At 41.2% G+C, this 18769-nt stretch overlaps 1 protein-coding gene across 5 annotated transcripts in view; it reads right to left on the bottom strand.

Moving 5' to 3' along the window:
- Positions 1 to 3341: 3341 nt before the first annotated feature.
- Positions 3342 to 18769, bottom strand: part of FNDC3B (fibronectin type III domain containing 3B) — a 224137-nt gene continuing 208709 nt past the window's right edge. For all 5 annotated transcript variants that reach the window (XM_064516612.1, XM_064516614.1, XM_064516615.1 and 2 more), the window contains 2 exons: positions 16129 to 16256; positions 3342 to 6808 (listed from right to left, as the gene is read on the bottom strand). In XM_064516612.1, the coding sequence (XP_064372682.1) occupies positions 6497 to 6808; positions 16129 to 16256 (440 nt within the window). In that variant the 3' untranslated portion in view covers positions 3342 to 6496. The remainder of the gene's footprint in view (positions 6809 to 16128; positions 16257 to 18769) is intronic.

Here is an 18769-nt window from a genome sequence, read left to right as displayed (position 1 = left end):
CATAAAATCCCCAAGCTTCACTCAGATCTCAAAGGGCTCTGTGCTTTTAAACTTCAGCACAGGGTCCTGAGCATCCTTCCCCTCAGCCCCGTTCCCTGCCCCACGCAGGGGGAGGAGGAACTGCTCTTTCCTTGGGGATATGAAGTACAGCGCAACTGTGTTCTTCCGCAGAGCTTCCACCATCCCTATAGGACTCTGTGTAGAAAGTGTCACCTTCCCTCCGTTCAGAGAGGAGCAGCATTTCCCAGGAAACACTTCTCGGGTTCCAAATCCATAAGTGATAAGAGGCATCAAACAACGAGAAGAACAGGACCTGCGAAAGCCCTGACCCCATGCAATGAGCAGCTTGGGTGGTGCTGCTCTACTCAGGATCCCTGGGAGGTCTCCCAGCCGCAGTTCCCAAAGTATTTCATTTTCAGGGGTATTTTCAAGCATCTCTACTAAGTTTCAGGAGAGGAGAGGCCAAAGAGCCTCAGTCCCCTGATACGGGGGCTGGAGGTGAGACCTACCTCTCGACAAGCAAGTGCTTTCTCATTGGAAAAGAGCTCCTTATAGGAAGCTAAATTTGAGCTTCCTAAAATCCAATCACTTGGTGAGTCCAGCAGGAAAAGCTCCACGGGAGGTGAACGAGCTGCTGTGGTGGACTGACACCACCTCCCGATCCGGTTTGCCTTCCCATTTGCCCCAGGCGCTGTGCGGCTCAGACCGCTCCCGTCCTGCCGCACCGTGTTTCGGTGCAGCGGTTTCTCATGCGGACAACCCCCTCCCTGAGCAGGGCTCGCCTCTCTGCCACCGAACTCGTAAGCGGGCTCCAAACTTACGGTAACGACCGAAGCCAAAAGCAAAACAGATTTTGCCTGTTTCATTTTCCCAACAGGCTCTTTGATCGCGGGGACGAGAGGGAATTGCTGCTGCTATAGAAACGGCAGTCGCTTGCCCTGGTGGCCGCGCTCTGCTGCGAGCGGGTCTGCAGGCTGCTCAGCTGCGAGACGCGACACGGCCTGCTGCCCACCTCCAGCAACACGGACAAGCCTGGGGACCGCTCATAAGGCCAGAAAAGTACCTCAAAGTCTGAGCCCCAGCTCTGCTTCAAAACTTTAACCAGCTTTCCTTCCCCCCAACCCCAAAGAGCACGCAAGAGAAGTCGTTTTATACGATACTGTCCAAGCACGGTTACAGCTTGGTCTGTATTTCTTGACAAAGTCCACGTGAAACTCACTGCTACTTAACCCACCTCCATAGCCTGGGCCTGCAAAGAGGACCCAGGACGACTGCACCAACCTCGCAGCCTGTAACGTTGCTCGTACCGAGCTCAGAGGTCCTCTGCCACGAACACGCAACTCCTGCTTCACCATGGCGGCCTTGCCGGGCAAGAGCTTTCGCTGCTCCCTGGCACCTCTGCAACTGCTTAGGACAACGGCGTAAACCAAGGAGTGTTAAAAAAAAATTAGACATCTCTTCAGATAACAAAGCAGTGATTATTATTCTACAGGCCTCTTTAAAAGATAGTTAGAGACTGTTTTGGCAAGCACCATTTAAAGTGGAAAAAAACAGCTGAGCAGCCAAATGAGAAAGATTACACTTCCTTAGGAAAAAAACCACTCGCATTGTAAATTGCGGTAATTAAAGAAGTGTATTTATGCAATGATTTGAGCAAGAAAGGCAGAGTGAAAACACAAACGTGTTTGCCAACAAACACGTATATCAAGATGCAAAATATTAGATGAATTCTTCGTGATAAGCAATTGCATTCATTTTACATAATTAGGGAATAAGTGCAAAGTTCTGTATTTCAAGTGTTTAACTACAAATAGAGAACAATCCAGATGTATTTTTAATGCTACATTTTCACACAAGCTAATTAAAAAAGTCATTGAAGTACCTCAGAAACTTGACTTTAAAGTTATTTCTACCAACCACTGATTATCGCAAATCAGAACTGCTAAAGGAAAGTGAGCTGCTGGTGGGCTCCAGACCTCACTGCCGCAGTTAACACTGCCCACGGTCTAGTTGGGCTTTTGAGAGAGGACTGACATTTCACATGGACAAGGACACGAAGGGCTGGCCGTATCACAGCCACGAATACCCTGTGTTACTTTCCCGATTTCACACAAGGAAAATTTTCCTCCCAAGCAAGCTATTCCCCAGCTGGTTCCTGCAGTCCTCCCTGTGATTGCAGATTAAGCCTCTATTTTCAAATGGGGATTTTGGAAATAAACACTGATGACGAAAGTGCCACAAGCACGACAAGTCTGATTTAAGTCAAAGACCCAGAAGAGCCAAGATTATAGTCAGGATTAATCCCCCCATCATCCCAACTCATCAGCCCATTGGTTTCATCAGGAACACTTGATGGTTTTTAGCCAACAGCCGGCAGTTAAGAACACAATAAAATGCTGTAATTTCTTAACTGCCAAATTAGAGTTTAGGCCTCTGCTGCGAGTATACTTTGCCCAAATCCCGATTTGCCCTCTATGAAAACCAGCTCATATCAGGAGGACTCCCGGCCTTCATGTGAAGGATTTTTGGCTGAACATGGTAGTAGCCTCCAGTTGCCTGGTACAGGCTACAGCCTCATTCAGAGAACAAGCAAACCTTAGCTTTCCCATGGGTAGACTAGGAAGCAGCAGTGTATTTAGTTCAGTCTAAGAAAAGATTGAGCCATAAATCTCTGGAATGCAAATGGCAACTTGGTTGCTCAGTCATGCAGAGATCATAAGCCGTTCAACTTCCCTGGAAATCTTCTACCAAGGTCTCTGAACCAATTCTGTGAAGAGCTACATGGAAAAAAACAGCCTCTTGTCAAACAGGCTCCTTGTCACTGCACAGCAATTCATACTTGCACTGAAATTTATTTTGTTATTATTATATATTTTTAGGAGACCCACAAGCTGACCGAGGTTGGAAACCTGCAGGTCGAAGCTGTGGTTGCGCAAGGTCAGCCAAGGGGACAGCGCTGCCGGCTGCTGCAACACTACAGCAACTGCACCAAGCAATGGCAGAGCTAGCAAACCGGCCAAGATGCTCATCCCTATCTTGGTGAAACTATCTAACTCAGAGCTGAAAGTTGATGATTCGTGGACTGCGGCTTGGCTGCAGCACCGTAACGGGCACCGCAAACCATGAACCCACCTTCCCCTGCGCTCCGCTGGCACCACGGCTCTGCCACGGCCCTTCGGCGGCCGGCGGTGCTGAGCTGCAAATCTCCCAAATCGGCAACATCCCGCATCAAATGTGGGGCCACCGCTCCTGCTTTACATCGCCGTAACGCTCCTGACGGACTAGGAGGAGGCCACTGCACACAGACGGAAACGCCTGTTTTAAGAAAACTTCTGGTAATATCAGAAAGAATTAAAACATTTATTGGGCATAAATATATTACATATACACTACAGATACAGTTAAGTCTTACATACATAGTGTAGTATTTGCAAAATCTATACATTAAAATTGATATGGCAGTTTTAATACAATGCATATGAAATAGTCTAAAATTTACAATACAAGAAAACTTATGATTATTTTTCTCTTAAAGTTGAAAAGCTTGGAATGTATGTTCCCATAGTGAGGTAAAAACATTTTATTTTTTCAATTTAAAGAACTGTGCAAGGATAAGGTTCATACACATTCAGTTAGGGCACTTCTCCATTGTGACACTGAATACTGAACTACTGTAGCCAACAAACAGAATTAGAAAACAACGTATCGAGTTCATAAAGAAAAAGGCAGAATAATATAAAAACATCTCTCTCCTTAAGTTTTTAAATATTTAGTGTTTCACTCTACTTTTTTGTTCATAATTTCTTTGAGAGCAGAGAGTTCTCCGATTCGATTCAATGCCTGATACTACTGGATCAAAGGGCATAAAGGTACATGGAGAAAGACAAGACGTCACTAAATGGTAGTATTCAGCGGTGATGGAAATCAAAACAGGAATGGTTTAAGATCTGTGATGCTTTATTTTTTTTTTTTTGTTAATAAATGAATTACAATCAAATCGCTATGGCAGAATATACAAACTAAAATAACGTCAAATTAACTTATTTAGGGCCTGTGCCAACTCCTCCAGAACACTTCCACTGTTAACCTCAGAGCTGGACTCGGCTTTTTCATCAGCATGATAAGGGACACCAAACAAATTAGCAATGACAGAAATGCTTAAAGTGTAACTAACAAATTGCTTTTCTTACACTTCTGCTTGCTGCTTGCAGTATCATTTTTTTTTAATTTCAAACACTCAGAAGCGACCAAATTATCTAAAGCACTTTTTTTTATTAAAACTTTTTTTTTTAAAAAAGGTGTCAAGCTTGGATTTCATAGCAGCACTGCTGAAAAAATATTCAAAAAATAAAAAAGGGAATTCTTCAAATTTCTGGGTTTCCAAACTAGCTGTCTTCTCATTGTTTTTAAAAATACACTCTTTTCCCCTCCATTGAAAACCGCTGTATGTTTTGCTCAGAAAATACAGATGCAAAGTCACAAAGTTTCATATCACAAATAAATTTAAATAAGATGTAAATAAATTTGACAAGCCATGACTTTGGCAAAAAAACAAAAAAATATATATTTAGCTCAATGCCATTAGTTTGCAAGGCTAAATTAAACTAATTATAGTCAATAACAAAATACAGAACATTTCTAATATTTGCTACATCTAGAGAGGCACACAGAATAATTCATTGATCTTAGCACTTTTTTCCAGAGATGATTATGTTTTTGGATACATGTAAACGTTTGAATCACTGATAATGTTTTTTTGGCATTTAATGTACTAGATGCTCCCATCTTCAAAAACACAAGAAAATGTAAGAAGATTAATAATACTAGGAATGCTGCCAGGTAAAAAGTTGACCTAAAGTACAACAGTATAAAACAGACAAAATATAACATGCTACAGGGAGGGCGGGGAAGGGGATTAGTACATAAGTACACTTTTTATTTTTTATTTTTTTTTACAATAAATAAAAAGATTGCACTGTAATTGGTATTTAAAGTACTGTATGCAGTATATAGTATAAATAAACCTAAAACAAAAATAATGTTGTTTTTCCCCATTACTTTGGTTAAGGGAATATTATGCTAGTACAGGACACTGAATCTTAGACAATGGAGACAGAGCACAAGAGAGCTAGGACAAAAGCAAAACCAAGTAGCAAAAATATACAAAAACAGTAGGCAGGGAAATACACTGTGTCTGTTGCACCCTTTTGGAATCTATTTGCACCTCCAGCTCATTAATGTCCCTGAGGTACTTGCACAACGTTGACTTAATATAAATAATCCAATCACGAGTTAAAAAACGAGCATCTCGATGGATTAAAATGTGTGTCTGGGAAGGGGCAGTCAGGAGGCGGGCGGGAGCACGGCCGTAAGAGCAAGCACTACCCATCTGCAGGACCCTCGGCCGAGCTTCGCAATGTACCAAGTATTTTATTTAGCCCTGTGGTAAGAATTACGCAGCCACCCACGTAAGGTGCTTAGAACAAACGGATCTCCTTTCCGATACCTCCGAGAAAGCTGTATAAAACGGATACCCCTCCAAAAAAATGATCAACTGACAGTAAAGTTTGCTTGCGTTGAGTGTAAAACTTACCTAATTCAGTAGAGGCAGTAGGCTGTCACCAGCTCTAATCATATAAATCAGGCTGAACATAATAGAATAATATCTAGTAGTAGATTAAGAATAGTTATATACAGTGACAAACAAGTTAAAGCAGCTTTTAAATAGCTGAACATGGGAATAACTAACTATTGCACAATGCCCTCTTACTTAAAATTACTGCTAGGAATCAAAATGGTAAAAAAAATCTATAATGCTTCATAATTTATACGCAGTTTGGTTATTTGATTTCTTATACAGGCAGTTCATAGTGTTGTAACTGTAAAAGTGACAGATAATTAAAAAGGTTTTTAGACTGCAGGATATTTTTTCGATTTAAACGCACTAAACAGTTAAAATAACAGTGTACATTTTATCTGGAAAAAATGGGGCAAAAGTATTGTAGTGAATAAATCATAGGCAACATTGATAATACTGTTCAATGAAAACCTGGTACTGTTGACTAACACTGTATTCTAGTCTTACCACTATACACACTTGTGACTAACGTTTAAGAGAAAAAGAAGAAAAAAAAAAGTGACTGATGATTAAAATTTCCTAAATAGTAACGTAAGAGACTGCAAAGACTTCAGTGAAAAAACAAAACAATGAAAAGGCAAATTGGTGACAATTTTCAAACTGTGAAGGAAAAAAAAAATCTTGCTTTTGGTATCTGGTTTGCCTATTTCTCCAGTTTGACCACTTCCTAGTTTTGAATTTCAAAAAGGTGCATCAAAACACTGATTTATCTTTCTTCAAGCTAGAACTGTAAAAACAAGAGAAGTATATAAAATGTATGGTAGAACAAAGGCTTTTGAAAAGGAATATCTGAATAAATGTGTGGATTATAATGCGTAGCATTAGTTAAATTTATATCTCAAACTTCCATTGAATTCTCTACTTCATAAAGAAGTATTGTAATATACAGGCAAATATAATTGACAAACTTGCAAAGCCAAGCACAATGAGAGCTGCAAACTGTTCATCAGTAGGAATCATGCTCTTGATCTTAGGGTCATCTAAGCTTCCCACTTCTCCTGCGAGCATGATCTCACTTCGCTGGAGCATGAAGGCAACGGAGGGGCTGAAAGGGCCGCTAAGCTCCTGTGAGGTATCCAAGCACCGGCGACACACGCACACACGAAATCGATAGTCTGTGTTGACTTGAAGGCCTGAGATTTGGAACGTCGTCTCATCTCCCTTGTACACCTTCAAAACAAAAGAGCAAACGCAGTTGAAAACAAAAAGCCGTCCCAAGCAATCCCTTCCTGTTCTCAATAACGTGTCAGAACAATTTAAACAAGTCTTAGATGAAACATTCTTGAGTGCAAAACGAGTGTAAATACTCCTTTCTGAACGGAGGTACAAGAAACCTAGACGTGAAAGGATTCTGCATTTCACATATAGCCACAAGTTGCAATAAATTTGGAAGCAGCGCGATTCTGCAGGGATTTGGGACAGAACGTTGTTAGGTCAAATCTGCACCTTGTGAGGAAACATTTCTGCAGTCCTCGAGGGAAGGAGCTCACCATGTCAGTGAAGTCTTCAGAAAAATACCACCGTAGAGAGGGTTGTATGAGAGAAGCCCAGCTGTGACACTTCTCGGTCTCAAGTGTTCAACAAACTGAACACACGCAAAGACAGACAAAGCTTCAGACAATAAATCAAACACAGGATGAAAAAGAAGTTTTGTGGGTGTGATAAATATTTCTGTACTGTTAAAATGCGACTGTACGCCTCAAACAGGTCAAAGACGTAAGCACCATATTTGGTCCTAAAATGGTGAAAACCTGCAAACTAAGGTTATTAGAAGACATTCACTGCATAATCCTAAAATTGGCTACACATCTTAATGTACTTTCTTCAGATTTCTCTCAAAAGTCAACAGTTATGTCAGAAATTACACTTTTAGAATGGTGGAAACAATCAAATATTAACTGAAGTATAGAAAGCTCCTCTTGGTTGCACCGTATTTGGTTTTTTTAAACACTAAGTCACGTACCTACGCTAATAAAATGTAGGTAATGCATGACTCAAGAGAGCATGAGTCACAATATGAGAAAGAAGAGATAACTGAGTATCTAAGAGACAGTTTTGTGATTTAAATGGAAAAAGACCACTGGAACCATTTACGAACTCTGAAAACAAATAACCAGTCAACAATTTATATAACAGAGAATTGTTGAAACTGGTATTTTATGAAATGAAAAACAATGTGTCACAAAGTGCTTGCATCTCCTGGAAAAAAAAAAACCTGAAAAGTTCACTTCACATTTTTCTTTCTTTGCTCATTTAAACGGCTTCCTTTTCTCCTCGCCGTGGGAATGGGAGGTGGTAATAGCAGCTCCACTGCCTTGAAGGTAAGAATTCTGACTTGGAAAAGGGTAACAAGAGAGAAATCACAACTGAGCTCATAGGGGATTTCATGCGTCTTGCTCTAGAATAAGAAATATAGCGAGACAAAAAAATCAAAATAAGCAACATGCTCAGGTAAACACCACTTAAAGAATCCAACTGTCTTGCCCATGATGACCCCTGAGACTTGTTCCTCAGTTAGGAAGCCAGTTTCTGACTGCTTGAGAAGATCTGGGACAAAAGACTAAGGTTTTTCTTTCATTCTTTTTTCCATCCTCCTTTCAAACTTATCTAGATTTTTCATGGTTTTTCCAAATAAAGTTCAAGTGATGGTTATTTTAAGTTTCCAGATCAGCTAGACCTCAGCTAACTAGACTTACGTTTCTTGGCCCCAGGATATAAATCCAGAAGAAACATGTAAACAAAATTATTTCACCTTCAGTAAAGTATGCTCAACATTCACAGGAAGCTCACTTAAACTCAAGTTACAGAGGAATACATCATACTCCTGCTCTAAGTATCTGTGTTTAACCATAGCTATGCCCTGTCGTCTGCCTTGTAATCTTTCCTTGTCTGTCCAAAGCTAATGAGAACTGAGAACTAGGGTTAAAGTAATAGATCTCAGGAAACAGAAAATTAGGAGTGCTGTAGCTGTCCATAGCAATAACATGAAGGTTGAAATATTTGTGAAGTGTACGTCAGTTCTACTTCCAGTACCAAGAAAGTCACTGCCGCTGTATTTTCAGATGGCAAGTCCATTTCTGGTGCCCACCTGTTGTGGGTAACTCTCCTCCTCTTACTCCTAAGCTACATCGTTTAGGCAGTTAGTACTTCATTATACTCTCAAATACAAACTGTCATGCAATGAAAATGCATAAGTTTGAAGTGTAAATGTAGTTTTGAGGAGTAATTAAAAAGGTGCATGTTTCCACAATACCAAACTCTCAGGATCCCTCTACTCTGAGGACTTATCTAACTTCCATTTCTTTCAGCTCTGAGACATCACAACTCTAAGAATTTATCCTTACAACACAGCTGCAGGCAAGGTATATTTTGCAGTGGCTGTTGTAATTATTCATTTCATTTTCAAAATGTACCAAAAGAACTTTAGATGTCTTTGCCACACACAAAATCCTTTGCAGGCAACATCACTACTTCTAAAACAAATAAAAAAATCCAATAAAATCCATATAATGAAATTTAATAAATTTACAATCTAAACTTTATAAATTACATTTACCAAATACTACGGATGGGATATATACAAGCTGTCTTGTATTAAAAAACCCATCCAGTTAATTGGTTTTGTTACTTCTTTCTTCTGTCAGGGTGGTGAATACCAGTGTAACTGGAGGCTAAGTTTTGCTAAATCAAAGACGTGTATCTTCATTACAGTCTAATAAACACAGATGACCGAGTTCACTTAAGCCAGCCAGTCAACAGCACTTCGAAAAAGGCCAGACGGTCTAGTGAGAGAAGAGTGCATCTTTAAATAAAGTTTGAAAAATAGTCCAAAGTCCGTATTAATTCAATCAAGCTCAAGAATGATGAAGACAAAACATTTCTTGTACTAGAGATAGGAAGGTGGTATAAGACATCCCGGTTTCAACGGCTGGATGAATATTTAGCAGTAATGGAGCTACATCCTGCCTCAATGACAGGCAAGCAATCCTCGTGCTCAGTCATCGTTCCCTTTTGGCAGCAGCTGCTGCATCGCCGGCTGCGGCGAGGACCCCGGAGCGCCTCTTTTCCAGTGGGAAATGTGCTGAGCTGAGCTGAATTTTGCCAGCACTCGTGTCTCCAGGACCACGAGGAGCCAGCACAGGACGCCACTAGTACAAAGATAGATGCTTGGGTGTGAATGTAGTTATGCTCTATGAACGGGCTTCACGTACAAAACAGAAAAAATAATTTAATTTGACAATTATCTCAAAGGTCTCTGAATTTGCTAAACAAATGTTAAACCAAATATCATTTTATAACGCAGATTTTTTCAGATGTAGCACAGTATGCTTCAGTGGCAAATAAGTCAGAGTAAAGAGGCTATCTAATTTATGACTTTCGGATCCTAAAAACAGCTCTTTTGTTTTAGGCACCTGAGAATATAATAAAAACATGATGAGCTTTTTTGCTGGCTCCCTTGGTGAAAATAATCATCACCAGTCATACACTGCTGCTGAAGCCTCTTATGGCATCTGATACTATTGATCAAATTAGACAGCTCAGAGAATGCCTGTAGGCAAGTGTTTCTCAATTTCACAGACATCATTAAAGAATTCAAAAAAATCCTCAATCTTTTCAAAATAACAAAAATGACAGCTACAATTGCTCTATAAGCAACACACTGGAAAGCGGAAGATAACCTTACCTGGTTGTTGCACTCCAATTGCAATGACCAGTGTATTTAACAATTAATAAAAGCCTATTTTGTATGGCGATAAGAAGATCAAGAATCAGAGGCGGGCTTCAATCTATTTAGAAAACATGCCCACTGGAAAGGTTTTATTTCTTCTAAGTCATCTGACAGATTTCTCTTTAAGAAACTGGCTGGGATTATTATTTTATCCAGACTCAATCAGCTTCACTCACTCCACTGCTGAGATGATCATAAACCCTTAAGAGGTCTGTGGACAGCCTTGTCTCCTAAACAAAGCACAGGAGAGTCGCTCAGATAACCTGCCAGGAGATGGGCTGCACTTAACGACTCTAATAAAAATCAATTATTCGTTCCATTTCATTACACAACACTGGCATCAGGAGGCAGAGAAAATACTCAGAGCAGGTTGCACCAATAATACAATGCCAATGCATGGTGCACAATTGTATCATATACTGGCATGACCCTAACATAAGTGCCTTTGACTTGAAAAAATCTTTTTTTTTTTTAGTTGAGCTTTACACAAACTAACATTGCACTGAATGTGTTTCAGAGAGGTGTATACAGAGTCTGAAACAAATAAACAACAATAATAAAAATCAGAGCTTGGTAATAAAACTGGGATCTCCGAGACACGCACCTCTCGGTGCAGGACGTACCCTCCGTCTCCAGCAGGCCTTGGACTGCATCCTCTGGAGACTTTTACGCACCTGATGGATCTACCCATGTGTTTTCTTCTTTCAGAATGCATTCTGGGACAGCTGTCTCCCAGAACAGCTGTGGCAGAAGCTGATCAAACACCATCCCTTCCATAATTCCCAGAAATTTTAAAGGTAAAGCATTCCGTCTTAATGACAAACAATTTAAGGGTTAAGAGGCTCTAATTTATCTATCTCACTTCCTATAAACAGCTCTTATTATGAGCTGGCTCCTTAGTGACTAGATCCTGAGACCCGTTGAAGTAGAAAACTAAAATTTTGGCTTTGAATTTTAAAAATATTATCCCAAGTTTCAAGCGCTGCTAGCACTACAGAATCCAGACAGTTCTGCAAACTCAAAGTTAAAACTACACAAAGCTAGGAATGATTTTAACACAAGTGAAAGCTAAGTTCTGAGTAAGTTTTGTTAGACAAAATGGCAAGAAATAGGAAAAAAAACAGGCCACTGGTTCCCAGAGTGTGCAGTGATTTACTTCTTGATTTGTCAATAAAAGACAATTCAATATGCGATTTCCTAAAAAGAAATGTCATGTCTCATGCTATTGTTCTTTGAAGCATACAAATACATAAAGTCCACAAAAATACAAAAAGGAACAGGGCACTCAAGAAACAGAAAAAGGAATATTTCACTTTTCTAACATGGCTTTTAGGTAGCTAAACTGTTATCCGTTTCACTTCAGTAAATCAAATTCTTCGCACACAATTCTTAGCAGAGAAATATTTGCATGTGTTCCCCCAAAGAGAGCAGGAACAGCTACAGCCCCAGTCTGAGAGGACTGTTGACTACCTCGACGTCACCTCTGCTATGTCAAATGGTGGAAAATGGTGGCTTACGTGATGCAGCGAGCTTCCTCTATGGGGCTACAGCCCTCCAGCAGCTCAGGTGCTGATGACGTAGAAATGACAGCCATACACCAAAGCATGTCAATAGCTAAAGCTGCAGCAGGGGAAAGAGAAGCTAAAGCAACATAGCTTATAAGTTAATAAGGATGGCTATTTTATGTGATTTGAATGTGTTTCTTCAATGTAAGAGAGGAATAAATACAGTAAGGTGGGCTGCTCCGAGACGTTCTTAGGAATGTCTCTGGAGAGAGCTTCCTCCAAGATGTACATACATAGCAATAGCTTCTAGTCAGCACCCACACCGGGGAGAAGTCTGAAAGATCTCAAACTTGAAGGAGTCAGCAAATGCCAATGTGACATAGTTTTCTCGTATTTATGTTTTGCTTCATAATGAGCTTGCTGTATTTATTCATTTTAGATACAAAACACACTAGACAGGAGTTGTGATGTCCTGCTTATGCAGAAAAATCAGCGTGGTTATTTCCAGAGTAAAGAGCTACTCCCTATGAATAAGAGAAGTGAAAAATGGCCACTTATTTCAGTTTCTACCCTACTCTGCCAGAATACAGCGTAAAGGGTAAAGCAGACTTTATGCTTAGTGAGCACAAAGTGCCCAGGCGGATTCACTCTTTGAAACTGGATTATGCTCTGTGATGTAAAAATCTTCCAGATACAGGAACCGAGTGCCACAACTGTGCAGCTTGGGTGACGCGTTGCACGAGCAAGTTCAAGGCGGCTGCATGCTCGATACCTCTCCACTCCATGTGCACAGCTGGCTCCCTGAACAGACACATGATTTAGCTGCGTTTTGAAAGGTCAAACATAAATCATCATTAAAAAGTTCTAATCAGCTTTCCTGAGGACAGGATTTTTCTTTTCCAAGCACATATTTGAATGAAAAGATTCAAATCTATTATGTAAAGCATACAACATTCTTATCAAAAAACCCCACCAGCCTAAAACACCTAACACAGTATGAATGCTAGCTAGCCCTGTATCATAAAAGGCACATTGACATTTTCACAATACGCTTGCCAGAATAGCAATATCTTTGTGAAACTTCTTAGGAGAGAAACATAGACATATATCAAACATTCTCCCACCTAACATACAAAAAAGAGATTCACATGCCTCATCATCTTGATTTCTATTTTCCACAGCTGTTATTGCTTTACAATCTATTTGGCTTGTTCTGCTCCAGAAGCAGATACCTGTGCATGAACTTATATTCATAAGCTTTTATTCCTCTTTTAAACACTGAAAGCAAGAATTAGAGCTTTAAGTTAAAATGAAAAAATTTGCTTCGATCAACTCTTAGTTATATTCATCTGAAGTAAACCATCAGGCAGCAGGCAGGGAGATGTGGTTCCATAGATTTACAGCAGGTTTTCCTAGTTAAACTTCTTAAGACCTTGCCATGAAATAGTTGCCTTTAAATTACTGCAAATAGAGTGATCTGGCTATTGACAGCATTACTGACTTGTCACAGAGAAACAGCTTTATATATGCATTAGTTGAAAAGTTTCCTTTCTAAGATCGTTTTAAAGAGTGGATTTTTGTTCTATATGTGTGTATGTCCAGTGATCTTGACTAGATAATGGCATTCCCAAGTGAAAACTAAGCAGAAGGCAAAAAAAATGAACATGGACTCTACTGAAACGCATTCTACTGGCTGCGAAAGCAGCTCCGCTAAGCAGCCATCCTGCAGCAAGGTCTCCTCCTTCTTTTCACCACCGAGCCTGGCCTCTCATTCAGGGATTTCTCACCTGAGGACAGGTCTCAGTAGACACAGGCTCAATAGGCCACGTCGCTCCAGCACAAATCTTCCTAGCTCTCAAACAGCCACACTGGGAGCGCAGCTGGAATTCTGCTGTCCTTGGACAGTCGTCACCTGACGGCTACCATGAAAGACAGAAGAGCATAGCTCAAACTCTTCTCATTGTGGCTTGGGCTGCTGCAAAGCAAGTCCCAGATCAGGGGAATCACAATTGCCTTCAAGAGGCTGTGGGAAGGTGAAAGAGTCTGAGGATGAGCAACCCTGACTGTGACATGAATGAAGTCCTGCACAGCCTGTGAATAACTTGACATAGCTATAACGATAGATCAGTAACAACCAGAAACAAAATATGTGCTCTCTTGCATTTATTTTCATGTCAAGGGGCCACAAAAACCTATTTCATGCAGCTACTTATCTCTTTCTTATTCAGCTATATTATCTATGGTTCTTGGAAAACCCACTTGCAATAGCTATAGAAACTCCAGTCACTCAGGCACTGATCCTTCTGGGGGGTGTATTTAATAGTCTAAAATTCTATAATATTTCTCACTTATGGAAACCTTCAAAACAGTTCATAAAACTTTTCTAATATCATATGCCCCCTGAGACACATATGCAAAACATGTACATCACCTGCAGAGAACAGATTTTAAAAGTAAATTTAGGACTTGCACTTAAAATACAGTTAACCTATCACTTAAAATTACTTTTTCAGCTAACTAGTAGCAAGTGACCAAAGACATTCTTATGCCACAGAAAATGTAAAGTGAAATTAACCAGAAAATCACCAAAAAAGGTATTTCATCTAAGTTCAGAGCATGCACATAGCTACTGCAGCTCAGCTATATGTACAGTAACTCAGTCATGTGCCCAAGTGTCTGGAAGACACACACATTTGTGATGAAGAAAAACTATTTAGATCAGTAAAACTGATGTCTGAGACAGTAAATTGTGGCATTCACCTCTTTTCCATGGGTTATTATTAGCCAGTCCAACTACTGAATTTGAAGGGTCAGCTTTGAGAACCATTGCCAGGAGCTTTTCCAAGTGAGTCACTTGTGAAAACACAAGCTAAATACCTCTCAGCAGGGTCATGCTTCATGTGTACTTACAAGAAATGAAAACCTTTGATATAAAATCTTGAAGGTACCTTTTAATTTCCTTTATTGCTGTTCTTTTTCACACCACAGTTTCTTGATTACAAAGATTAAGTCATCACCTACATGCAGCCATGCCCAGTTCCCCAGAAGGATGGCCTTCTGGATTCTGAAAGGCTGGAGCTACATTTACTAAAGCTGCATATGAAGGCTACACGTTTAGGCTACTGTGTAAAGCAGGCAACAGCACAATGGGTCCACTTATCCACTTACCACTGACATTAACAGGAGAGCACAATACACATGGCTGTTCTAACAGCTACACTAGTGCCCAGAATGTTTCCCGAAAAAAACCACCTAGGTTTCTATCTTTAACACCAATTGAATTGCTTTGTACTTACGTGTATGTTTTTTCTGAAAATTCTTTAATTTGCAGTAACTCTCAAAAAAGGACTTACAAGGAACAAAGGCATAGTAGCAAAGAAAGTACCACCTTATTCACATTTTAAGAATTTCATTTCCTATTCCCTATTTCATTTCCTATGCTCATTCTCTATTTTGGATTTGTCTGGAATCCACATGATAATGAAAGAAAGAACAGGGAGAAAACAGGGCAGAGATGAAGTGCATTGTAAATAAAACATATATGTGATATATGATACAAAGGATTTAGCTATGAATGAGTGCACTGTTTCAACTGCTCTGGGAAAATGCCCACTTGTGATCTCTAATCAACATAGAAAATGAAAGAAGGATCAGCCATATCATTTATTTCATGGTTCCACAGTGCAAGAAAGTACACACCATTTCTGTGGGGCAGTAGGTGTGCAGTAAACTTGCCCTGGGTAACACATTCAAGCATCTAAACCCCAAACAGGAATGGAATACCTGAAGCAACCAATTTAAACATGTGTTTGACTGAAATCCTTGATGGGAGGTCTTGAGAGCTACCCTGGAAATACAGGAACTGGCTTAGGAAATAGGAAGATCCATCCAGTCCATCCTCTGATCTTCAAACAGCAGTCAGCACCAGCCAGTTCAGAAGAAAACATAAGCAGAAGAAGAAATGGTGGGCAGACCGAATTCTGACTTTTCAAAGGTTAGTTCAGTTACAAATAGTGATTAACTATGGACAGAGCAGAAACCACTCCAATAACATAACAATGTTCTATATACTCTCTCAGCAGAGAAAACAACATATTAGAGCCCTTAATTTTGACTTGGCCTTTACCAAGGCTCACCTGATGCACCAGCATAGGGTGTAATTCAATTCAGCGGAAAAAAGCAGCAAAGAGCATGTTCAAAAACACTTCCATTTTACCATTGGTTTAGCAGTACTAAAAAGCAGATCATTTTCCTACCTGCTTATATTCGGATTCTCTTCCAACCAGTACCTGCACGATGTAACCAACAGGATCTCCCTTCATAGGTGGGACCATTTCCCAGGTGATTTCACAGGCATTTCCTTCCAACTGGGTCACTCGAGGGGCTACAATAAAAAATAAACGTGTTAGTCTTTAATATGAAGACACCATTGATGCGTTCTTCACTCTACACACACTGCAACACGTAACAGAACACTTAAAAGAGAATTTCAGGACATCACAGGGTTTAGTAGCAGACAATCTGCAATTAAGTAGCCAAAAATCAAATCACCATTAGAACTGAGTGGAAGTAGTAAAATTGGGGCTGGATTCTTAAATTACTCAAAACTTCCATTTATTTCAAGGCAGTCTTGCCTGATTAAGTAGATCAGGATTCTTGTGGTATCACACTATAGCAAACACTATGTACAGAAAATTGGACACAATTTAGACCCGATTAACACAAGTGTAGCAAGTTTACTGCAGAACATAGTTCACTTTGGCAGAACTAAAGTGATCTGGCTGTAGAGTATCTCTTATCTGTCAGCTGTGTAAACTGGAAAGGGGATGTGGTAAAAACCTTGAACTTTAAAAATCCAATTGCAACATCATGCACTAATTTTTTCCAAGCAGAAGCAGAAACTTCACTGAGTTCTGAGCAAACACCTGCACCCACGGAGATGTCTGTCCCATGTTTTAAAGCAGCTGGCTACATGCCACTGAAAGAAAGCACTAAAATCAAACTTCTCATTCAAGGAAGAGATGGGAGAAGGGATGAGAGAAGGGAAGCTAAATCATGTTCTATATTAGAGATGAAGCCCAGCCTGGGAGCTAGAGGTACAAGCATAATTTTAAATACTTGCACTCGTACCTAATTTTGAGCCTTAAATTCAGACGAGCAGACCTGATTTTTGCCTATTTTCAGTGAGTGCTTTCACTAAAAACGCAGGAGTACAACGCGTCAGACGTAGCAATGCTGCCTTCCTCGTGGAGGCATCTCTGGCCAGCTGAGGGCCAGAAGACCCCGCGCTCTGCCCGACTGCAGGACCGCAGCCGCCGCAGGCAGGCACCAAAAGCACGCGACTGAAAAATGAAACTGTGGGTATCGATGGTGCTGAACGCTTCACCGAGCGGTTAACGTGCGCACGTGCAAGGACACGAGCTCGTTACAGGCAACACGGCTTCGCAGCCCCGTCAGCTCCGGCGACAGACAGAGGCTGTCGAAGAAACAAGCACTGCTGCCGCCCCATACGTTACACGAGTTTCAGACTAATTCGCTGCCACCCAAGAGGAACACAGGAATTACATGCAGACCCAAATGAAATCAATATCCATTTGCTTCTCCCTGCACATCTGCCAGTGTTGAGAGACCGATAACAGAAGCCTTCATCGCAGCTGACAGCCTCCTCCGCTGCTCTGCCTCCTCCCTCCATGCCTCACCCGGCCGCGCTTGGGCTCGTCTGACGTGTACAAACGCTGCCATTAACGATAATGCTGTCTTAGGGCCGGCATCAGTACACAAATAATTATGATACTTTGTAAAAGAATAAACATGTGCTTATGATACATGGAAATCTGCGCAAAGTTTATATGGCTCTAAACACGGAAGGTAATCAACGCAATTATTTTGCTGTCTCCCTCAACAGATCTCTGCTCCCCCGGCATTACTTTCTCGCAGCAGCGATCGCTAATGCAGCTTTTGCTGTGCCTTTTTCTCTGATACAGCTGGTGGTTCATGTAACTACGGTCCCATCCCACACACGACCCAGGATTTGCACACCGTATCTTTTTACTGCTTGATATTTAGTCCAGAGCATGAGTCATATCAAAACAGGCACTAAAAACTCAAGCAGGAAGGGAGCTCAAAACAAAGTCAGAATCTAAATGAGATCTGAGCCCACTAAACTGGATTTGCACCCAGCAGAACAAGGACGCAAGCACAGCGCACACTGGCATCCCTGCGCTAGCTTTGCCCACTTAGGGCAGGTACGAGAAGTGATGAGATAACGGTTACGCTAACTTAGCACGTGCTAGGGACACGAACATGTGTCCGGGCTCTCTGACCAAAACATCTGCTCAAGCTGGGAGGCACAGCTTCACTGCTAGCATCGCCTCCGTGAGCCTGCTTCACCTGGCCGGAGCCCCTCCGCTTGCTGGGTAGGCAAATCCCACGCCAGACGGCGGGCAGTAGCGATGCAGAAACGAAGGTGGGATGCTCACGCACGCCGACTCCAGCGTGGCGAGGCCAGACCTCCCCGCGCCCAGGACGAGACGTGCTCTCGAGGGCGGCTCAGAGCAGCTCGCTCCGGGGCCAGGGAAACTCCCCGCTGGCAGCGGTTTCCGCTCCCTAAATCCCCCAAACCCAAATGGCGTCACAACCACCAAAATCAGGTTTTAAATATAGCAGAGCAAATGAAAACTCTGACAAACGTTAACGGCTGCTATTTCACACAGCGCACGGTGCTGTTTGACGAACGGGTTTAAAGCGCACAGGAAGAACAGGGCAGTGTGGTATCTGATTTCAGCTCTCTCTATTTGACAGCCAATACAGCAAATCTGCTGCCTTCATAATAATTTTTTGTGACAGGACTTGTACTTAGGGCAGACTTTACACAAAATAAAAGGTTTCATTATAGAA

This window comes from Dromaius novaehollandiae, chromosome 9 (genome assembly GCF_036370855.1).
Source record: "Dromaius novaehollandiae isolate bDroNov1 chromosome 9, bDroNov1.hap1, whole genome shotgun sequence".
Lineage (NCBI taxonomy): Eukaryota > Metazoa > Chordata > Aves > Casuariiformes > Dromaiidae > Dromaius > Dromaius novaehollandiae.
This window is presented reverse-complemented; position numbering and strand designations above follow the sequence as displayed.